A 25244-nucleotide genomic window follows, 5' to 3' on the forward strand; every position below is an offset into this window, starting at 1 on the left:
CCCCCCTTGTGAATTTCCTCTCTCTGTTTTTGTCTTTGTCTCTGTCTCAGTCTCTGTCTTTGTCTTTGTCTCTGTCTCCGTCTCTCTCTCCATCTCCATATATATATGTATATATCTTTATTTCTTCGCCTCCCTCTACCTCTCTACCCATTTGTTCTTCATCTATGCCTCTATCTCTCCATCTCCATATATATATGTATATATCTTTATTTCTTCGCCTCCCTCTACCTCTCTACCCATTTGTTCTTCATCTATGCCTCTATCTCTCCATCTTCCCCTCTATCTCTAGACATGTATACTTCTCTCTAACCATCCATATCTCTCCCTATTGCAAACCTAACACGAGCCTATTGGTATTGGATACATAGTTGAGACTTATGTTGCACATAACAACATTTTTTGCTAAATGTCATGCTAATTGAACTCATCTACTACACAAACATATGCAAAAACAATATACCACAAAATTCCTTAATTTCCAACACTCTTCGGTGTACCCATTGCACACTAAGTGCAATTGCAAGTAGTATTTGTTTAATATCTTCTATCTTTGTAGTTTTTAATTCAACATGTTCCAAGTCTTCCTTGTTCCTTTACATAGTAACACTTAAGTTGGTGGTAGAATGAATTGAAAAAAATATATTAAAAGAATTGAAGAAGCTACTTACTACAATCAACAATATGAACAATCTTGCAAATGATGCCTTTGTCTTACAAATCTTTGAGTTATTGAAGCCCTAATTAAAATCATGTCATTTCTTTTTTTTCTAATTATTTACTTCCTAATCTATATTTTTCTAAAAAACTTATTATTTGAAAAAGTTTGTTAATAATATTTATTGAATATTTTTTATATAAAAAATTCAACCAAGAAATTATAAATTAATAAATTTTATTAGTGGAGTGATGTTATAATCAAATGATAGGATATAAATTGATTGGTTATAAATGAAGATGCTTAAAATATTTTTCTCTGCCCCCCGTGGCATGAAAATATCTGAGGTTCGGATTACACTTCAAGAGGCTTTCTGGTCGCACGCCACTTTTAAGGACTCTACACCCTTTTGCACGTCACTTTTAAGGACTCCACACCCTTTTGCACGTCACTTTTAAGGACTCCACACCCTTTTCACTTATTATGCGCCTTCAAATATCAGTGTCATAAATCAATAAATAGTATCACGCTGCATTTTAAAAAGACTTCCTAAAATGGCACAAATTTCGTGGCAAAAATATTGCATTGGACGGTATACATTCACTCCAAGCTTTATGGAATGAATATGCACCTTACACGTTTTGAAATTTACGCCACGTCAGCGAACGCCTTCAAAAAAATAAAAACTCAGGCTAAGCATATATACCCATATCTCTTTACAGATCTGTAATGGAATTTTTTAGCTGGGGAATCTGAAACCGTAATATACCTTTATACAGCAGGGTCTGCGATGAGTTGTGTTCAGCCACTGTACAGGCATAAATTCGTTACGCTTTTACAAGATGCACTAAATGTGTTTATTCTTTCAAATAAATAAATGTTATTTCAACTCTACATCTTCAAAATAATTTCCTCAAAGCGGGGAAAGTACTTTTGCTTTTAAAATTTTCTTATGTCGCGCGGGATCCGAATTTTTTAGTTTATTTTTTATTATTTCTGGGCTTAATGCAGTTCCACTGTGTGCTCTTCCGCCCAAATACAATGCTCGGGAGCTAAATTTCCTTGCAAGCTTCAGGTAATTCAGTGTTTTGTTTCAAATCGAAGTGAGAAATGTGAATTTTAAGCGTTCCTTTTGAATTTTAAATTTATAATTGGATAAATTGTCAAAATCAAGGTTTTATTGATCGGCTATTTTTCTTGTCATTTGGCCGTTATTTCCTCAGAATTCGTTTACAATACAAGTATTTGTTATTTTTTAACTGACAAGATTAGGCTACCATAGGATACTTACTACAAGTTTCCACTCCTAAATTTTCTCAAGTACAAATATCCTTGCATTTCTTGTGTTTTTTCGTCAATTTAGTCTGCATTATCGATCTCCCTAAAGTTTGCTTTTAACACAATTTGATTAACATACGTCAATTTTACTCGCAAAAACTAACATGTTCAAATGTTGAATTTATTTGAATTCGTTGTATTTAATTAAATTCGTTGTATTTAATTAAATTATTAATTTATATCGAATTTCTCAAGAAAAGTGCCCTTTCCTTCGGTTCATTTATGAAAACGAACACATATCTAATTAAAATGTCAATTTACTTAGGAAATCGTTAACCTTAATTAAAATATTCCTGCAAAATGCAATGTCTGTATGTCTTTAAACAAAAGTAACTGGTATTTGTCTGATTTCTTAAATCTACTAGCATTCATTGCATTTAACAAATTACGTTTTACTTTTTTAATGTTAAAATTTTCCCACAAAATGCGTTCTTTCTTTGTTACTTTAAAAAAACATAACATATGTTAGTTCAAACTGACAATTTTACTTCCATCTCCTGTATTCATTTTTTTTGGGTGAAAAATATAAAGTTTCTGCTAGTGAGTAGAGTTCTTTAAGTGACTACAGAAGACACAGTTTGAAGGTAGCATTCTTTTATTTTCCATTCTTCTGTTAAATAGCATTTAAAATGCTTAGATGGCATTTTTGGCAAATGGAATACATAATTACAACATGGTTCAACCTTGAGTCTTTAACTTGAGTTACAATCAAAGAACTTTAAGGCTTGTTTGGTTTACTTTCTATGAAGAAGCAAATTATTTAACAGAAGTAATAAAGTACCTCAGTACTAAATCATTTTAAGATTTCTGTGACATCAAATCAATGAGTGGTCACTAAAGTCACTAGTGATCTATTTATGGAAGTCCTACTGATTTGGTTTTATATAATCCAAGTATCCAAGGGTTCCACATAATGGCGTCTTACTGATTTAGTTTTATATACTCTCAGCTTCTCAGGGCTACTTACTTCTCAAGTTTAGAGGAAATAGACAAACGCTTTATATGAATAGTTAGATGAGACAAGTTAGAAAGTCATTTTGCAAAGCATTTTGTGAAAGTTTCTGTTACACAAGTTTGGCTAGGTTTTAACTGCATTTAATAGATCTTGAATATTGTGACCTCTTAACTTGAGAATTTTCCTGCCATTTACGGCTATTAATAATAATTAGTGATGTATATTAGGATTTTGCCTAGTGGTATGGCAGGGGCAATCGGCATGATGATGAGCAGGGTGTCAAAGTGGTTAATTGATTAAGTGGGCCATCACTTGAGATTGGATGCAAGTTGTTGGTGAAGTTTGATGAAAGTGACACTCCTTAAGTTTGGCTAGGTTTTAACTGCATTTAATAGATCTTGAATATTGTGACCTCTTAACTTGAGAATTTTCCTGCCATTTACGGCTATTAATAATAATTAGTGATGTATAGTAGGATGTTGCCTAGTGGTATGGCAGGGGCAATCGGCATGATGATGAGCAGGGTGTCAAAGTGTTTAATTGATTAAGTGGGCTATCACTTGAGATTGGATGCAAGTTGTTGGTGAAGTTTGATGAAAGTGATACTCCTTGGACAAAGCTTATCTTTTTGTTTGTTTGTTTAGGTAAAGGTATGATTTAGAGGGTCCCATAACCACACGTGAAAACCAACTGTAATCGGGCTGCATTATGAGGATCAGATTGTAGAGACAGATTAAGAGAATCTATTTCCAAGTTCATTACGATAAATTGAGTTTGCAGAATCTTGATGGTTACAGCGGTAACTAGAATCCATATATTCAAATTTTCCTTCGCCTGTCCACTGTCTACAATATATTAAAAATACCTAAAAACATAAACGGACTGAAAGAAGCTGAATGTTTGAACAGTAAGTATTATAACAATCTGTTGAAGTCATAATTTATTTCCATCTGATACACTGATAGTGATAATCTTATACATAATATAAAATATTAAAACAAAGAAATGTTGCATCATGCATAATACATAGGTAGTAGGTATGTTGAACTTGAGCAACAAGCTCAGAAATAATCTGATGAATATGTTGGATGCTACCCTCACCACTAGAAGTCTAGAACTGCTGGACTCAATTGCCTCCTACTGTGGGACCTCAATTGGCTGCACATCCTGGTTCTCATCAACCTGTGTCGAGACCTTGGGCTGTACATCCCTATGTTGCAATCAATGATACATGTTGCATCCCTATTGAACAATTTCGGAAGAAAAAATCGTATTTCTTTAACAGGTCCAATCTGTTTTTTCTTATATCACAGGGATTTTCATGATCAATCTGTCATTTTTCCTCACCAGAATTTGCTGAGAAGTATTCAAGTTCAGAAATCAACCTGTTTAGTGGAGAAGTTCCCTGAACAGTCATGAGAGAGTGCTAAGTGTCAATAACATCAGATTAGCACACTTAGGAAGGAAATTTGAATTGAGTTGGAGGCATTCAGGACATTCATTTCACCTCTCAAATGAATTACAGAGATTAAACAGGCGGTCAAGGGGGAATTCATCAAGTTTTAATGCAACAAAAACAGTAGGTTTGTGTGCCTGAGAGAAAGACAGCAGCTAAGAAGTAAGCAAAATTGCAATCTAGCAAATAGAGGTGGCAAAAACAATAGAATCACCAACAACATGAAATCACACTCAATGGTGTCCCCTGTTGGACAATAACAACAAATTATGTGACTGGTATCAGTCGTGACAATGCAAGGCATAAAATCACATGGGAAGAGACTTAGTCCTTTAGATCAGCCTCTAGCACATAAAATTGCACCTGGATGTTGTCTAATGACAAAGTGAACATAGAGGGGTGCCTGAGAGTAGTAGTAGTTGTCAAAATGCTGAGGAAACATCCCTCAGCAGGGTTTCAGCCTGTCCAAGTTGCAAAAGACAGTCTTTTAATCATGTATGACTGCGGGTCTGCATTTATGCATGACAGCAGTCTATATCTCTAGATCTCAAACATATCTCAGTTGCTGGAACAGTCTGAGAAGTAGAATGAGTACATTTTCAGTTCAAATTCCATGATTCTTCTGAATATTTCTCAACCTGGAGTTCGGCCAAATACAAATATTTGTGTTTTAAATTTGATGCAGTCACCTAGGGGTTTTGTGTATCATAGTTTTGTGTTCATTAACAAGTGTTGTAGGGCAATTTTTAGAGGTTGTAAAGAGCATTAACCAGCTTTTCATTCAAGCGTTGCTTCAAGACAATTCCTTGCATGTCTAGTACTGATTTTGCCAAATTTTGATCCTCGGATTTTGTTATGTCTCCATTCAAGGGTTTCAGCTTCCATTTTCACAATTCAGTTGGCAAGATGGATCGACCGCAATTGAAAGTTTCAAGATTTATAAACCCTAGATTCAAGTCACCAAATGGCTTGGTGAAGTTGCTAGTGAATTGTTATTAAGGTTTAGAATCCTCTAGATCTGTTTGGCTTCAAAGTGAAAAGCTGTATCAGAATCACAAACGGTGTTTGTGCATCAAATACAGTGTTTTGTGACTGGTTCCATCACATTCTTGGTGTTTCCATTACTTGTCAAAACATGATTTTCAACAGATTCCTTTTATTGGTTTATCTTTCATATGCAGTTTGCAACTTTCAGCAGCTTTCTTCGACTGATATATCTTTCCTATATGATCTACAGCATATGCTCTCTTCCCACCATTCGATAAATGTGTCCGACCATTGTTGTACCCTTCCCAGGTTTCCTTAATGTTGTCAAGCTGATTTGACACCAATGTTAGTAAGAATTCAATGGAGAAATGAGGATGATAAAGCAATGAGGCATTACACAATATGTGGGGGTCCATTTATTTATTATATCAAAGTGGGGGTTTGTTGGTAAACAGAATTGTTATTACGGATTTCAAAGTGACTCGCCCAATGGGCAGTGACAAACGTCCCAACAGTTGGAGAGATTTCTATGGGATAACGATCTTCCTCTCCATTTGAGAGGGCCAACTACCTTGTATGATGGGGTTTTTAAAGGATTTTTGTGTACTTCTAACCTAAAAGTACAAAAAGGAGAAAAGTCAAAAGTAAACAAAGATGAATAATAAAAACTCCAACTAGTAAGTGTACGAATACCAAATAGGACTCATGAGTAATAACTATTACAAGAGGCGTCTTCACTATAATGTATGTTTTGATATGCAATGACGATGTAAGAAGGGTGATAGATCTTGACATACGAAGAGATGGATAACTCCAGCACATTCAAACCAAGATACCAAAGCCTGATTGTGTTTCGTTACATGAATTGCATGGATTATAAGCATTTCAATAGATGTCAAATGGTTTCCACATAGACAAAAGAGATTACCAATTTGACTTGTGAAAAATCAGTAAATAACTTGGAAATACATCTCGAAAATACGAGCTAAATTATAAAGCTCAAAAAACCCTTCTATACAAAGTATAAACACAAAAGTCATCAAAAAGTGTCTCTGAAAATTCGTCTAGAATTTCCCCTTTTGAAAAAGTCCCCTTTACAATGCCAAGAACCTTGTATTTATAGGCTTTAGAGGATAAGTATCTTGTAACTACCTCCTGACTACCTCCTAACGACCTTCTAACTACCTGGTAACTTACTTAGTAACTATCTTCTAGATGCCTTTTTGAAATACAATGGTTTTACTAAGTTAGGATTTACATCACTTCTTTGGAAACAAAGTCCATTTTCAAACTTCAAGTTACAAGGAGTGACATAAGTCACTTACGCAAAAAGGTTACTAGTAGCTTATAACTTTCGAGTTATTGGTTTTTACTGAGGAAGGCACCCTATCTTCTCACAATCAATGAATCACCTGCACCATATGTCTTGCTGCCATAATTTGGAGTATGGATCATAGTCTAGCAGACATGTCTCAAACCATTCTGCTTCCATTCGCTAGTCCAAACCCATATCTCTCACCAAAAATGAACATATAATTTGAAGGCTTCTGTTTGACATAAAACCAGCAATTGTTAGTTCACTTATATTAACATCAACTAGTGTTACCTGGTAAACCCATGAATCTTGCCTCCACTTAACTTTCTTAAACTTGTGTGGAACCCCTCTAACGAAAAATTGAGTTTCCGTACTTAATTGATATGTATCTGAAATAATCTCTCCATATCAATTCAAACAAAATCATCTCAAAGTGAAGAGTAGGGAGTAAAAACACTATCCAACCAATAAGTTGAAGCATTTGCAGCCTTCTCATAATGCTTAACCTGTTTATCGATATAATGCAGTGATATGCTTCCAATATGCAAGCCATGGTGATAACTTTGTTGAGTTATTTGGACTTAACATACCATTCCTTGTCTCTTTGTATAAACACAATATGTCCTTTTCCCAAAAATATTCATGCAATCTTGCCAAGGCTGTGCTTTCTCCTCCAATAAAGGCATGATACCAAGATAGCCTTTATCTTTGGTACTGAATCCAAGCTGACCAAGTGTATAGATATTGCTCCACTCGTCAATTTCATTCAGACCATTCTTACAAAGAGGTATAGGTAACGTTGGCATCTTATAGGAAATTCAGACATTGCACTTTAATTCTACAACCTTATGGAATTGTGTATACACATTAAGTATACAGTCTATCTTGAATAGTAAATCTACCAAATGATACATAATACTCCCCCAAACTAGTTGCTATGCTGCACTTTTAGCTTTCAAACTAGTAAATCCACTCGATGAGAGAGATATGCTTTTCAACCATTGTTTCTTCAATGCATGTTTCCTTTTGAGCTTAAACCTGATTGTATAAGCTCTAAACAATAGAGCAATAGTTGGAAGAAATTCTTGCTTTCCATATTTAATGAGTAGATTGGAACCCCTTTTCAACAAATTGCTCTTCAAATCAACCAGGCTCTCTAGTAAAAAAAACTCAGCTCACAATTCACATATCTATGAACAAATGCTCACAACTTCAACAAAATTGAAAATTTCCACAAACCTTAAACCATATCTGAAATGATGGTATCTATATTCCTCCTCTTTGCATGCATGTCCTCCATAGTGGTTGCTACATCTGCTAGCACTCCAACTATAATATCTGAGACACCATCTCTGCGAGACATTTTATCAAATGATTCTGGTGCTTTGTCTATTTTTTTATGCTACATACACTTTGACCCAAAAATTTACCACTTAAATCTCCTTTGGAACACACTTTAATGGATGTCCATAACTTGTTCTGATATCTAATACAATGTGCATTATTATAGTGCAAGCCTATTTTTTAGATTGTTTCATTTAGCATCACGAGTAATCTCCACAAGAACTTTGTTTATGTTTCAAATGATGGAAATGGTTCACATCTCTAAGAACAATTTTTCTTGCTAGAGTGTTGGAGACGGTCTTAGATGCAGTGTAACAATTAGAAGTCCATGGGTTATGTTTAACAAACCAACTGCAATTGCTAACTTTTCACTATGATGACAGATAAAGAGTCTGGAAATACCTTGCTGCTTTCATTTACCAAACCAATTCCTCCAACTTTTGCTCAGATCTCCTTGTCTATGGACATGATATGACTGCTACGCCAAAAGCATGTGCCTTTTAATTGCTTTCAATCCAACTATATCTGAGTTAAGGTTTCAAAAACCTTTTCTTCAAATCCATTTGTACATAGCTTGCAATCGTGGTATTTCATGGGACCATATCTCTTCATGGTTTCTTCCATAGTTTGCAGGCATGTCTATGAGGGTACCAACAGCTACCATGCATGGCAAAAATCCACTTTCAAGCATGCTTCAATGAATGTCCATATGCTGTTCCAAAACTGCCATTTCGGCGTGAGCTAAGGAGGTTCTTTCATGTTGGTTGTGGATTTAGCTTAGTGCCTGCTATTTGCATTTGTTGAATGTTTTTAAAGCCTTTTTGACAAGTCTTCTGTGTATATCTTGCAATCATGCATGTCATGAGGCAGCATTTTGCTGAGGCATTCTTTCAAATGGTTCAAGTTCTGTGTTTACGCTTCACAGTATCCATGTCGACCAGAGTATTTCCAACTATAACATCTGACAAAAATATTCTACACTTTAAACTTTTGATGGATGCTTATTACTTGTTCAGAGACTCCCATAACACAAGCAGGGAGGACAGTGGCAAGAGTTATGGTGTTAAACCTATTTGTTGCATTTTCTTAAAAGTTTCTGAAACTTTTTCAAGAGATCCATCGATCTTCATTCTACATGATGACATCTCTTTGAAGCATCCTTTCAAATAATTCACTCACCTTGACTATGCTTCGACATATGGATTCTTGATCATGGAGTAGTTATAATAACTAACTTTCCTATTTATCAACAACCTTCAAAGTCATCAAGAATCTTTCTTTATCGACATATTATGAATAGTTATCAACTTTGGAAAGATTTTTGATAAGACTCAACTATCCCTTCTCATTTGTGTTCTATGAAGAGTTACGAAGCTATTTTGAACTACCGCCGATTATCATGCGTTTGCCTTTGTTGGTTGTCGGGAGCTGATTGGCAAGTCAAACAAAGTTGTCATTAGATGAAGACTTCATTGGCATTTCAGAAATTTCTTACAACTTCACAACTTACAATAGGCATTTTGACTATAGTTATGAACTGTTACAAACTTTTTGATATGATTTACATCACTAATCTTTGTTTTCTTGACAGTTGTTTTTATTAATACTAGCAACTTGTCAAAAATTCTAACCATTCCAATTTGAGCTAATTCCTTCATCAACATTTTAGTTATTAACTTGCATTATAGCACCAATTTTAATTTACTTTTTTCAGCATTTTAATAGCTCTTCGCAACTTCATTTTTGAAGTTCAGAAAACGATTATTTATTCCCAAGTCTCCATTAGTGTTCAACCACAATTCATAACCTTTTAAACTTTAAAACTCATGCCTCTAAGAAAAATAGTTATATGAGGCTATGAACTTGTATGAACCCACCAATTAAACTAGGCTTTGCTTCGTCATCGGCAGTTGGGAATGAATTGGCAACTAAATATTGACAATGTTTAATTTCTTTTGGATTGGAATTTACTAGTAGTTTCATGACTTACATTGGTGCTTGAAATAGGCTATGAACCAATGTGAAATTACTAATGAATATTAGTTTTCCTTTGTCATTTACTACTTTGTGCTAGCTTGAACTTGCAACGATGTATTGAAAGTGTTGATCCTTCTAAATTTTCTTCCACCTTTACCACACATATTGACTAGTGTATTTGATATGAAGACTTGTATAAACCTTACGAATTTTCTTAATAAATCTATCAATTTGACAAACAGAGTTTAACGCATAACTTCTACCTGGGTTCAAAATTTGCTGTGAAATCTTGCCACATTGTGAATAATAACATCATGAGCCTCCTTGCCAAGTGGTTTGTCTCTTGCATTGACAAAACCTCCAATTTAATGGTTTATGTAAATTGATTAGCAAAAAATTGAAAATTTAAAATATCACAGTCCGAAAGACTTCTTGAGTTGAAATTCTGCCACATTAGGAACACCCCCACAAAAGGATTCTGCATCATCATGCATACATTTCAAGATTTAATTGTTTTCATGATTTTTCCCATTGTGACTGCTCTTGAGGGTTTTTGATTGAAATAATGGCGATTTTGCTTCGAGATGTTGAGAGAATTAAATTTTGTATTAGGGGTATCTTTCACTAGGGGGTTCTCAGTTTGAGGATTCTGACATAAAATTTTAAAATTTTGCAAGTAAAAAACGGGGCTTATAGGGTTGCAAATCAATTATATTGTAAGTCATAACAAGAATATATGGGTGTACTTGATTGACATGTAACCATTATGTTTATATAAACTTACATTTATTATTTAATACTAATTAATGAGCAGTTTGAGCTTTTCAAGTAGCACAATATTACAAATTGTGTGGTTTGTTCATTGCTATTATAAACTACAGAAATTATGGATATCATATTGATATCAGATCAGTGAGTTCCTTGAGGCTTGGAGGAGTTCTTGGTTACATATAAGAGATTTATGTCTAAAACCATATTTTGGGATCTTTGACAAGGTGTTGCAGGTATTGTTAAATGCATGGTGCAGCCATAATAAAGCCACTAAAGATAAACTTGAGGATCTCCAAGCATTCCATGAGCAAGTGTTGATAGAGGATGGTTCTCTTTGGAAGGAGATCATCACTTTGAAGAAATAATTGAAGAGTTGGAAGCTAGTAGTGGGAACCAAAGAAGTGTTCTTAATTGGAATCCTTGAGTGGATATGACAGGAGGTGATGTTAAATGATGAATTACTATCAAAACTCCAACATGATGGAGCAAAGAAGATAGAGGAATCTACAAAGTGTAGATAAAAATAAACAACATCTAATCTAAATATGTTTTCTTTTAATCACCACGGGGTTTATTTTGATTGTAATCTATAATGTGTCATAGAGATTAGGAGTGCACTTTTTATCAGAGAGACCTCTGTTCTACCTCAGAGAGATTTCTAGACACTTGTTTGTAGCCTCCTCCAACCTTCTATCACCAAACAACAAAATACACAAGATTTATTGACCCTTTTCCTCTTTCATTTACAAAAGCATTTCAACTCCCAACTCTAGTGATGTTGTACTTAGTATAGATCAGAATTACTTGTTGATTTACGACTTTATTAATATTAAAAGATTAAATCAGATAGTTTAAGCACATTAAAATATACTTAATATTAACCACATTTATATTAGGTGTTGTTTGTTTTTATCTACGCTTTGTAGACTCCTCTATCTTCTATGCTCCAATGTTAGTAGATTAAAATAAACTATATTTAAGTATGAAACATGAAACACATTGTAGATCCTATTAATTTTGGCAATTCTAGGTCATAAGCAACTTCCTTAATACTCTTCACACTTTTGTAGGCTCAATAAAATTTAGGTTTTAGTTTCTTAGCTCCTTTTCTTTTAATGAAAGATTCCCTGTACGGCTACAACCTTAGAAAAACCAAGTCTCCTACCTCTAATGGCTTCTCTTTATGATTCTGATTTGCATAAGATTTTTGTTGGTTTTGAGCTCGTTGCAGGTGATCTTTGTTTGCTTTCAACACATCTTGGTTGTGCATAACCAAATCACTAGATGGTAGCACTCTACTATCAGAGAACACAAAATCAACAAAAGCATCATAACAGTATAGTGCTATGAATGGGGACATACCAATAGACGTGTCATAAGAAGTGTTATAATAGCTTTCCCTCAAATATATCCATTTCACCCAAGTTGATTGCTAATTTGAGACATAGTTCCTCAAATATTTATTCACCATTTGTTTGATCATCAGTTTGAGGATGATAATTGGTGCTTGGAGTTTTTTGGTACTCGTCAAATGAAACAACTCCTTCCAAAAAATACTAAGGAATCTATTGTTCCTATCTTTTACAATATTTTTATGCAATCAATGTAACCTAAATACTTTCCCAAAAAATAAATTTGCCATTTCAGGAGCCTTAAATTCTGATGAGATAGCAAAGATATGTGCATATTTCATATATCCAAAACAATATAGATGCAATCTTTCGCTTGAACCTTGGGTAAACTAGTAATGAAGTCCATATATATGGTTTTCCATTTTGATTATGGATGGCTAGAGGTGGTAACAATCCTACAGAATATGTGCGCTCAGCTTTGTTTTGTTGACAAACAATTCATTCTTTAATACGCTTGGATTTGGTGGTAAAAAGTTGAAAGGCTTGCTGTGATGGGTCTTATCTAGCTTCATGGCTTGTTGTGATGGGTCTTATCTAGCTTCACGTATTGTCAAAATTTCAAAGGAGAGAGCCCCAATAGAACCCTCACTAATTAATCTATATAAAAAAATTCACAAGTCCAATGTATAGGCCTATCACGCATATGGCTGATTAATTACCTAAACATAAACAAATCAGAATTTTTGTTTTGTGTAATGTCCACTTTGATCACTTTGATGTTTGGTGTCTGTAATAACTCACACAGAGTCTACAATATTTAGTTACAAATTGCAGATCTATTAATAGATAGTTGCAAATCTAATAGATTGCAGATCTAATAATAGATAGTTACAAATCTCACAGATTGCAGATCTAATAATAGATAGTTACAAATCCAATTTAGCACAATGCAATATCCCACACACTGTTTATAATATTTAATGCACAGATTGCAGATCTAATAACAGATAGTTATGAATCCAATTCGGGACAGAATTATCAATGTAATGCATTACATTAGTCAATCCCAGATGAATTTCAATCCACTTGAATAGGATCTTATAATTGATCAACAATATATCAACAACCTTTAGAATTTATAAGAAAAGTGTGCAAACTGAATTTTGTTTTGTGCCAAAAAACATCACAAAGTCTAGAGGATACTCGAGCAAACAATTCTAGTCTAAATCACTAGGTTGGCTTCAGAGTTGCGGCAAGCTTCTGTATGGCTGATGGATGCCTAGACTCACAAAAAAATGCTTTTCTTGATACATTGAGTAAAATCTCGGTTGTCTAGCATGATTCCCCTTTTTGCTTGGGCAGCTCGTTGGTGTCAAAGACATACAACAAGGTGAAACTCAGGTCCCCAATGAAATTGTTGAGCCAACTTGTCAATGCATCACATAGGGATATAGTACTACTTAGCATGGTTGTTGCTTGCAATGTGCTTCCTCTCTTCTAAAGCCAAACACGAACCTGCAAAATAAAGAATGCATTAAAGTCTGATCTTCTGCATTGAGTATTTTGGAAGGAAACAAGATAGGGGTGTCATCCTACCCGTGGGTGTCTTCAAGGGGTTTCATCCCTTCAGACCTTGCGTTGCTGGAGTGCTTTTTTAAAACAAATTCTCTATATCCTCATGAAAACAAATCTGCTATATGTATACCTGATCACCCAAAAATTCAAGATCCTATGCAGGTCTACCTCAAAAATTTAATTTTTTTTTATTAAGTCTACCCCAATTGGAGTCGGCCACGCTATGAGGGAATATTAAATTTAAACTTAAATTATATTTTTTATTGGCATTTAAAAACATCGCTTTTGAGTTTTGAGCTGACCCAGTTCATGATGGGCTCATGATAGTCCTTTCGTCCCGGATTTGCTTGCTCTCAAGCAATCTCAGACTTGGATGCTTGAAAATTTCCACATCTTCCTATGTAGTGTTCTCTAAGGGAAAATTCTTCCACTTGACCAAGTATTTCGGAATAACTTTGTTCCTTAACTTCTTCTCTCTCACATCCAAAATAGCCTTAGACTCCAAGATCAATTTTCCCTCATCATCTAATGGTGGCAACTCTGCTGATGGTGTAATTTGCTGTCCAAGGGCCTTCTTGAGGCTTGACACATTGAAGATAAAATGTATTCTACTGTTCTTTGGTAATTCTAGCTCATAGGCAACCTCACCAACCTTCTTAATAACCTTGTAAGGCCTGTAGAATTTTGGTTTCAATTTTTCTGTACTACTTCCTTTGAGAGATGACTATCTATAGAACTGCAACCTCAAGTAAACTATATCTCCAACCTCAAAGACCCTCTTTGTTTGGTGTCAATCAACATACATCTGCCGGTTTTGGGTTTACTACAAGTTTTCTTTGAGAACATTCAAGATGTCCATGCTTTGCTACACCACATCCCTAGCCCCAAGAACTCTACTATCTATCAGGATCAAGTCTATGAATGAAGTGGCATCATATACATAAAGTGCTTTGAAAGGAGCCATACCTATCGAATTGTGATGTGTCGTGTTGTAGCAATATTCTCCAAGATACAAACACTTAAGACAAATTGTTTGCTGCCCCGTAACATAGTTCCTCAAGTAGCTTTCTATCAATTTGTTCACAATTTCGGTTTGCCCGATAGTTTGTGGATGATAGCTAGTTCTTGGGATTAGCTCCATTCTTGTAAAACGAAAGAGCTCTTGCCAAAAGAAGTTGATAAACCTGCTATCCTTGTCACATACAATGTTCTTTGGCAAACCATGGAGTAAAAATTTCTCCAAAAAACAGATCTGCCACTTGTGGGGCCTTATATTCTGAAGAAATCGCATGAAAGTGAACATATTTAGCAAGCCTATCAACAACTACATATATACAATACTTACCTTGTACATTTGGCAACCCTGTGATGAAATCCATGGATGTGCTCTCCCATTTTTGATTTGGGATGGGTAGGGGCTGCAACAAACCAGCTGGAAAAACATGCCCAATTTTGTTTTGTTAGCATACCACACATTCTCTAACATGCTGCAACACATCATTTTTGAGCCCTTTCCATGAGAAGCATTCCCCCGCTTGTATGTCTTGTAGAAGCTTGAATGACCAGCAAGTGGAGTGTCATGACATGCCCTCAAATTTTTTCCTTCATCTTGGATTCTGGCATAAGATACATCCAATTGTAATGTTCCCATTTTGAAATAAGATTTAATAATAATAAAATTAAAATACAAAAGAATTCAAATAACATTTAAATTAAAATATAAAATTAAATATAATTAAAATTTAACTAAGTTAATGAATGGCCAAAAGGCATGAAATGAAAAGCTATGATTCCCTCAAACATGAGATATAAAAGGGAGAAGAGAACCTCATTTGAGAGGGGAGAAGGAGGAGAAAAGAAATAAGGAAGCATGTGAATCAAGGAAGAGTCAATGGAAGAAGGAAGGAATGGGAAGTAAGTAAGGAAGCGACCCTTCCAAAGGAGGGCATAAATTATTAAAGATTGTGACTCTTTCGGAGGGTGGTGATTGTGAAAGGTTGTGACTCTTTCGAAGGGCAGACATGTTGAAGGGTTGTGACTTCTCCCTCACAATGGAAGATATAAAGGGAAGATGGCCTCATTTGAGGAGGGGGGAAAAATCAATACTCTTTTGCTCTTTGAAGACTAATAAGCAGACCCAAAATTACAGAAATCAGAACAAATGAATAGCAACTGGATTAACATTGGACAATGATGTAATTGGATTAACAAGATATTTACCAACATCTGTAGCAGCAGATCGATCATCAACAGAGATACTTGCCCACAACAGATCTGATTAAATACTCATATGTCAAGTGCTTGTGGTATGCAGGATTAACTTCTTAACACATCCATGTGTTATGTTAATTAAATGGGAAATAGTTAGATTACTTATGCCTACGAATGTGAGTATATATATGCATTGCATGTAGAATTAGATTATCAATATAATTATATGTGATTGAAAATATATATATTTTGATAACTGCATAAATTATTGATAAGATATGAATGCTATATACCTATATTAACTGGCTATGTGAGGGTAGGAAAGAAGTGCAAGGAGGGGGAATGTTGAAAGACTCCTCACTAGGTATGGCACCTCGTAAAGATGGTTAAGGACCATTGGTTAAGGATCATGAGGCCACCTCATGATGATGGTTGAGGACTTTCGGTTAAGGATTACATGAGGCCAAGGAGGATAAGCTCTTGGCCTTGGGCCTAGGGTCGAGTCGAAGGGCACCCTATTGCAATCTTCCCTCCAAGCCCTATATGGGGTAGTTATTGAAATAGACAAGAAAGGGGTGCTCAATCATAAGGGGAGAGAAAAATAGCATGATGTAGGGGACGGTGTCAGGGTCATCTTCTAGGTACGCCACCTCATGGTATATAACCGGGGAGTCCCATGGGGCCAAAGGGGTACAAAGGGTATTGCCTTTGGGCTTAGAAAGGATGGACTTCTAGGGCACCCTATTGTGAATGCTCCTTATGCTCTCTATCATGGTAAAAGAGTGCATTAAGAATGTTCAATCATGGAAGTAGGATAGAAGTGGCAAGATTGAGGGGAATGGTTATATGGATGGCACGGGCCACATGAGGCCAAGAGGGATGGTATATCTGCTTTTGGGCCTAGGGTAGAGGATCTCTAGGGCACCCTATCGAGTCATCCTATCTTAACTCTTCTATGGTTGAGCCTTCTCAAACTGGTTTAAGCAATTTTATGATTAGATCTATATTTCTAATATATACTTGTTGCTTTCTAATTAAAGAGATCTATTTTATGAATTATGATTATGAATAATTCCAAACTTGTTTGCAGGGTCTCAATCAAAGTGAAAAGGTATTCTCTAACCCCACTTGTTTATTTGGAAATTAAGAATTAGGGCAAATTTAGGGCATTCTCAATTAGGGGACATTACACTGACCCTTGTAAAGGATGCAATGTCCCCATTTCCAGTTTCTCTAGCAGTACAATTGTTGCTGACTTTCTGGGTTTGTGTTAGCATGTTCAAGGGGGTAATTTGGTGTTGCCAATGAGCTCAATTGGTTTAGAGGAGTCATATGGCGCTTTTAGATGTTATTTCTAGCTTTCAGTTTAGGCTCCAAGATTCTTGGAGGGAGCGTCTATTTATAGGAAGTCACCCAATTGGCTTCATTTGTCATTATTCTTCGTCAGGGTCACTCCAGTATGATCAGATTTCGATTCCGATGCTTTTCGACAATTTTCGTCAAATTGGTTCATTAACAGTTTATTTTTAAGTATTTAACCAAGGTTGCAAAAAATAAATTAAAATATTTAAAATGCACCTTAGTGTGATGGCTCGTCGGAACCGGGGGAAGGAATTTTAAATCTTGGAAGCACAAAACAAGGACTTGCATATCAAATTTTCATTATTTTAATGAAGAGACCATTTTTATAAAGGGGCACTTGGGAGACATAAGTTAATGTTTCTTTATATTTATTAAAGAGTCTCTTAAGTGGGTGACTAAAAAGGGGAAATAAAATAAAGGAAAAGTTATTCATCCCACATTGGCAAGGCGGATGGGCAACTTCCAAGATGAAGTTATAAAATGACTTGAAGAGCTCATTCTTGATTATTGGGCTTAGAGGACGAAATCCCTCTTTGTAAACGTTCTTCTCGCTGTTGCAAGATACAGTGAGGAGAATTAATGGTATTTTCATTCAGGAAACACATTGGGTTTATTAGCATTTCTAATAGAGAATAGCAGATTTGAAGAAGATATTTGGAGCAGATTCAAGGTTGATAGTGGCATCAAAAATAAGGGAAAGGAAGATTTGTGATTTGCTACAGTGTCGTGAATAGTGCATGAACAGTGGCGTGAACAGTGATGCTACAGTGTCTCGCTACAGTAATCGACAGCCATTTGGGGGTTACATTTGCATTCATATCTAGCCAAGAGTTCATTGTTCCATTCATACCCTAGGCGGCTACACCTGGTGGAGATTTGGCACTTGTTTTTGGACTCATTATTGCTGTTACCACTTCAGTTGTACTCAGATTTGCATTAAGGGTTTTAGTAGTCCATTTCTAGTTCTATTCTCTTCCGTTGTATGCCATTTCATGTCTATGGTAACAAGCAAGGTTAACGTGTATGTAAAGAATTGATTTTACTCTTGTATGGTTGATGAAAAACACTCATTGGTATGAAGTTTCAGTCTGAGACAAGGTTGTAACAGTCATAAATAAATTATTTATCAGTTCTGATTTATGCTCTTAAAGTTGTTATTCCTTGGATCTCTATTGTCAAAAGTTATATGAATATTGTTAGCCTTCATTTCCTTGCAATATTATGTGATTTGGCATCAATTACAATCCCTTAAGCTCACAATACAAACAAGAACTCAGAAATCGGACTGTGCATACAAAGTGTTTGACGAATTGTCAAGCATATGAAACTGAAAAAAAGGCAGATTAGCAGGGAATATTACAAAGGAAGAGTTCATCAACCACCTTGAACTTGTCATCTTGCAACTTCCCATCCAGTTGGTCTAACAACTTTATTCTTAGCATACTCAGCCATTATGGCAGACTTCCAATCAGCAGATATATTAGTTATGGAGCAAAAATAGGGCTTCCTAGAGAGTTCATCGATCACCACATTGTTCTTTACCTTCTTATACTCAATGTCAAAATCGTAGGCTTGAAGTTTACTTACCAATTTCTATTGTTTATCGTTCAAATCCTTTTGATTGAGGAAAAACTTCAAGCTGTTATGATCCATTTTGACCGCAAACTTCCCACAAACGAAGTATTGCTGAAATTTGGCTAGTGCGTGCATTATAGCCAATGTCTCTTTGCCATAAATAGAGAAGTCCCTCTCCGACTCCTTGGTCTTTCTACACTCAAATGCCATGGGGTGTCTATTTTGCATCAAGCCTGCCCCAATGCCCTCTCCTAAAGCATCACATTCTAAAACAAAAGGGAGTGAGAAATTTGGAATTGTCAAAATAGGACATGAACTCATTACCTCCTTGAATTTATCAAAAGATAGTTGCTTTGTTGAACTTTAAGAGAATGCCCCCTTCTCCATCAAATTGGTCAAATGAGTTGCAAGTTGTGAGAACCCTTTTACAAATCTCCTATGATAGCTGCAAAGTCTCACACATCCTCTTAAGTGTGTCAAATTTATTGGTCTAGACCGATCCTGGATTGCCTTGATTTTCTCATCGACACCAACCCCTTGGGCACTAATATTGAAGCTCAAGTATACCAAGCACCTCATCTACGTGCTTCAATTGGTCCTTCCATGTCTTATTGTAAATCAAAATGTCATCAAAGAAAACCAATACGATTTTTCTTGATTGTAGAATGAACACTTGATTCATGCATGACTGGAAAGTAGCGGGTCCTTCCATGTCTTACTATTAATCAAAATCGCATGACCAAGAACTCATAATGCTCATAGTGACATTTGAAGGCTATTTTGTGCACATCCTCATCTCTAACCCTTATTTGATAGTACCTTAATCATAGATCATTTTTGGATAAATACATTGCTCCATGAAGCTCATCAATCAATTCAATAATCCTAGGTATGGGATAGTGGTTTTTCATTATCCTTTTGTTGAGGGCTCTATAATCAATGCACATCCTCATAGTCACATCATTTTTTTTTAACTAGTACCACAGATGAAGCAAACGGGATGGAGCTAGGCCTTATGTGTCCCATATCTATTAGCTCCGTAATTGCTTTTTCAATCTCCTTGTATCTCTTGGGATGACGATATGGAGTTGTGATTACTGGCTTTGCTCCTTTCTCAAGCTCAATCATATGCTAGAAGCCTCTATTCAATGATAGACTAGAAGGAATGTCATCGAAGACCTTATTGTGTTTGTCCAAAATGGATTGAATATCAACATGGTAGGATCTCCCATCCTTGGAGGGACTCGTATTTGTAATCAAACATTAGCTGCCCATGCCACTTGGTCTCTACAAAAAGCTATCTCCATCCTCTTGGCTGAAACCATCATGGGTTCCCCATTAGAAAGGCCACAAAGAACTACCTCTTTCCCATTCTAACATTCAGCTGCCCATGCCACTTGGTCTCTAGGAAAAGCTTTCTCCATCCTCTTGGCTAAAATCATCATGGGTCCCCCATTAGAAAGATAATGCCTTAGGTGGAGGCATCCTCTTTTGAGGAGGCCTTTTTGCCACAATAGGAGGTGCCTTCTTGGAATAGAATATGTCCTTAGCCACTAAATCCTCCAAATTTAGAGCTTTGCTAATAGCTTCTTGCAATGAACTTGCATCAATTGCCCTCACCAATTCTTTGAGGGGTTTAATAGGCCTTCTACAAAAACGACTATGAGCCTCCTTTCTATCACATTTGGAACTGTGATCGAAAGCCTATGAAATTTTGCTACCTAGTCTTTCACTTTGCCCTCTTGCTTCAATTGTGCTAACTCTCTGAAATGTATCTTTGGATCCCTCCTATCAAATCTCTTTGTCAATCTCTAGTTGAAGTCTTCTAAGGTAGTGATTGAGTCACGCTCTTGGGTCACCATGCCATGATACCACCATTTGTGAGCCATTCCCTCAAGATGCAAGGTGGCAAACTTGACGGCCTCTTCTTTAAACATTGGATTCAAAGATAAGTATGTGTCCGATTTCTGCAACCAAACAAGTACCAGATCTATCAAAAGTAGGAATGGTGATCTAACCTAAGCGATGTTGAATGTCCTTTCATCGCTGCTCAACATACCTTCTCCTCCTATGCCCATTCCTTGTCTTCATTTCATAGTATTTTGTAAGGGACATGTCTCTTCATATGACAACACTGAAGGCATTGTATTCATCATGAAGTCTTGTCATTTCATCTTCTTGGTTGGGTGGCTCTTTTTCCATGGGTGCCAGCCCTTCCTTTTCTAGAAATTTTGTTCTAAAGTTTCTTGGTTTTGGATTAGTTGAGCCCCCATCACCACTAGAGCTGCTCCCTTTGATTCCATTTTGAATAGGTCTACCAACACTCAATTGCTAGTTTAGTTCCTTTAGGAGTTGGACCATTTCAATCATGGTATCCCTCATGTTAGTCTGAAACTCCTTGCTCTCCCTGATGAATTCTTGAGGGTTGTCTTCATCTCTATCACCCATGACAGTCTCGTTCCTCTTTTCCCTTTGCTGATACCTCAATCCTTTGTCACTAACACTCATGAATCTGCATACACACATTGGATGGTAGGATGCCAAGCTTTGGTAACAACCAATGTAATAACCCACACACTGTATACAATAAAAGATAGTTACAAATCCAATTTAGGACAATGTAATGTCCCACACACTATCTATAATATTTAATGCACAGATTGCAGACCTAATAATAGATATTTAATCCAATTTAGCATAAAATTATCAATGTAATGCATTTCATCAGTCAATCCCTGTTGAATTTCAATTCACTTGAAGAGGATTTCATAATCAATCAATAATATATCAACAAACATCAGAATTTATAAGAAAACTATGAAAACTAAATTCTATTATGTGCCAGAAAACTCACAAAGTCTAGAGGATACCCAAACAAACAATTTTAGTCTCTATTATTAGGTTCAGCTTTACAGTTGCAACAGGCCGATTGACGCCCAAACTCACAAAAAAATTCGTGTCATGATACACAGTGTAAAATCCTCGTTGACTAGTGTGATTCCCCTTATTGCTTGGGTAGCTTGCTAGTGTCAAAGACACACAGTAAGGTGAAACTGAGGTCGCCACTAAAATCACAGAGATAACTTGTCAACACATCACATAGGGATATACTGTTACTCACATGATACATCACACAGTGACATACAGCTACTCAGAATGGTTGTTGCTTGCGATGTGCTTCCTTCATCCTAAAGCCAACCATGAACCTGCAAAATAAAGAATGCTTTAAAAGTCTGATCTTCTACGTTAAGTATTTTGAAGGAAATGAATAAGGGGTGTTGTCCTATCCGTGGGTTGTCTTCAAGGGGTTTCGTCCCTTCAGACCCTGCATTGTTGGAGTGCTTTTCCAAAACAAATTCTCTATATCCTCATGAAAACTAATCTTCTATATGAATACTTGATTGCCTAGAATTTCAAGATCCTATGCAAGTCGACCTCAGAAAGAAGTCAGCCAGGTAGGCATGTTAGGAGGAAAATTAAATTCAAATTTTAAATTTTTTATTAAGTCAGCCCCAATTGGAGCCAGCCACGATAGGAGGGAATATTAAATTTCAATTTTAATTATATTTATTTATTGGTGTTTAAAAACATCGTTTTTGAGTGCTGGGTCGACCCAGCTCATGATGGGCTCATGACAGTGTCTCTTTTCATCTCTTTGTATTTGAATGTATTTTGTAATTGTTCTGAGATCTAGGATGTATTCCTGAATGAATAAAGGCAATTCTTCCTATTGAATTTGAGTGGATTTGCTAATGCTTATTGAAAGATCCCTAAATGGATTCTTTGCTGCCCTGGATAAGTTTTAATTAATAAACTATCTTTCAGAGCCTTTTGGTGTTCTTAGAGACTAGACAGAAGATGCAGAAAGTGTTGTTTGCTTTTTGGTGATGGGGATTGCAACCATTAACCAATAATAACATAGAATTCAACTCAAAATAAGATATCAGCTTCTGATTTCATTTATGACAGCAGATTACATTCAACTAGGAGTGAAGATACATTCACCAAAACAATTAGAAACATACCACGGATCCAGCGCTGGAGTTTGTTGTTGATTTGCTATCCAGAAATGGATACAGGCATGAGTTGAAGGTACAAGGGCAGTCTAGATGTACCAATACACTTATACTACCTCCAAATGAATTACCAATAACAAATTGGGCCAAAAACCCAATTACCAGTTGGAAATCCAAATTCTGCCAGGCAAAATTATACAATTTTAGCCTTAAATCCTCACTGTTTTGCTCACCTTGATCTCAATTCAAGCCTGATGACTGTGATTTCTTCTACACAGTCCTTGCTGATCCTAACAATGAAGTTAAGAACAAGAAATGGAGTTAAAACCCTCCATTTTATTTATTATCACTCCACAGTCATTTGTAATGGTACGGCCCCCTTGGGAAACAGTACAGCTGCCAAAAGAAATAAGTAATGCACTGAAATTGAATGTATTCTTGCTCAGATCTGATGTAATGACCTTGCTGCCAATGATTACTGAGTTTGCTTGTTGAAATGACCCTCAATATGCCTGAAACAAGCTTCTCATGTGTTCCACGTGCCTCCTGTAGAAGGGATTCCGTCCTCCTGAAGACCAAATCTGAGGTTTCCATCTCAAACTTGCTTGCTGTTATAAATTGCAGACCTGCAACTTCCAAGTTTTTCACAAAATAATATATCATGAATCAAGAATACCTCTAAGGCTCAATACATGCATTCCTTACATTCCACGTGGGATGTACTTGCTGCAAATGGCGGCCCTAAGGCTGCAAAGATCACGCCCAAGCTGAAGAATCAATCTGCCATGCTGAAACCCTTACTCTGCAACCTGAATCCACAATGAAGAATGGCGTACTCAATCTTTGTCAACTATGCACTTTGCCTGAAGAATCCAATGCCAATAACTGCTGAGGGCTACGTCCCAGCCAGTCCAGATCTTGGGGTTTGCGTCCCAGATGAAGAATCACTCACTCAGAGCAAATTCACAAAATAAGTTTGATTGTGTAAAAAGATAATGAACAATTAGGTCTTCATCTCCTTGTATCTCCTTTCCTTTCCAAGCCAAACCCTAAAAGGGAGTAAAGTTGGCGCATTATGAAAAGAGTGTTATTTCCTAATTATGGCGTCAACTATAGGAAAATAACACTAAATTGCAAATAAATAGCGCCAGGCATCCAAAAAGACTCCGGAAGGTGAGAATCATGTATCAAAGTTCAAGACCTTTCCAACGAGCTATAGCACATAGGCATATCAACCCAGATGAAGCCAAAAACCCCTTATTACTCCGAAATGACTAAATACATAGCCTTATTTTAATTATTTAATCGCTAAATTAGGAAATATTTAAATATATTAAAATAGCTCCAGACATCCAATAACAGCCCAAAATAACCAAACAATCATGAATATAACTTTGTCACCTATCTGTGACCGATGCCGGAAAAGCTGAGCTAACTGGCAGTCCCATCCCTAAAATCTAGGGATGCTCCTAGAAACTAGGAAACACACCCAATCTTCCCGAAACTGAAACCATAGTATGGTCCCGTGGAACCTCAAATATGGAAACTGCCACAACCTCCTAAAAGGTAGGGAATCTCCCTAAAAAGTAGGAACCTCTCTTCAAACACCTATAACTGCTCAAAAGAATCCTGCTCTGCTCCTTGGTCCCCCAGGTGGTCATTCAGTCAACTGCCAGTTCTCCCTAAAAAATAGGAGACCTCGTCCGAAGTTCCGAAACGGCTCACAGAGCTCCTGCAAAGCTCCATGACCCTCAGAATGAGTCGCCTAACCATGTCGTTGACCTACGGGAACTCGAATGGTAGGTCAACCCCCGCTCATCTCATGTCACCTAGAAAAGGGGACATTACACTTATACCATATTTTGAATGAAGTTTTGCGTAATGTGGTGGAATTTTGTTTTGATGTGTTGTATACTTTGCATGTTTTACACCCCTTATAGATTTTACACCCAAAGTAATGGGGTCCAAAATAGTGCTTTGGCTTAGGGGTATGTGGGGCTAGTGGCCTTCCACCCTTGAGATTTTCTTTGAGTTCTTATATGTTGTTTTTTCAGCCCATAGTTTTATAGCTGTTGTGTAGTAATACCATTCAGTGGTTTCCTCTATTGATGTGCTTATAAATATTCATGTATGGATTTGCTACTATTTATTCTACATTTTTAGGTAACTTTGCTTAATGCAACTGTACTTTTATTAGATGTGTTGAACATTTTGCATGATTAACACTCCTTATAGACTATACACCGCATGACAAACAATGGGGTTTGGAGTAGTGCCTTGGCTAGCAGGTATGGTGGGCCAGCACTACCCCAAGACTTTTTTTAGAGCCATTATAGGTAGTGTTGATGCGTGTTT

General features: G+C 36.3%; 1 protein-coding gene across 2 annotated transcripts in view; it reads left to right on the forward strand.

Moving 5' to 3' along the window:
* Positions 1-1188: 1188 nt before the first annotated feature.
* Positions 1189-25244, forward strand: part of LOC131046429 (phosphoglucan phosphatase DSP4, amyloplastic) — a 213573-nt gene continuing 189517 nt past the window's right edge. The window contains exons 1-2 of one of the 2 annotated variants that reach the window (XM_057980163.2): positions 1189-1471; positions 1667-1730. In XM_057980163.2, coding sequence (XP_057836146.2) covers positions 1446-1471; positions 1667-1730 — 90 coding nt within the window. In that variant the 5' untranslated portion in view covers positions 1189-1445. The remainder of the gene's footprint in view (positions 1472-1666; positions 1731-25244) is intronic. The other variant, XM_057980162.2, reaches the window with a different exon arrangement.

The sequence above is a fragment of the Cryptomeria japonica genome, chromosome 1 (assembly GCF_030272615.1).
Source record: "Cryptomeria japonica chromosome 1, Sugi_1.0, whole genome shotgun sequence".
Classification (NCBI taxonomy): Eukaryota; Viridiplantae; Streptophyta; class Pinopsida; order Cupressales; family Cupressaceae; genus Cryptomeria; species Cryptomeria japonica.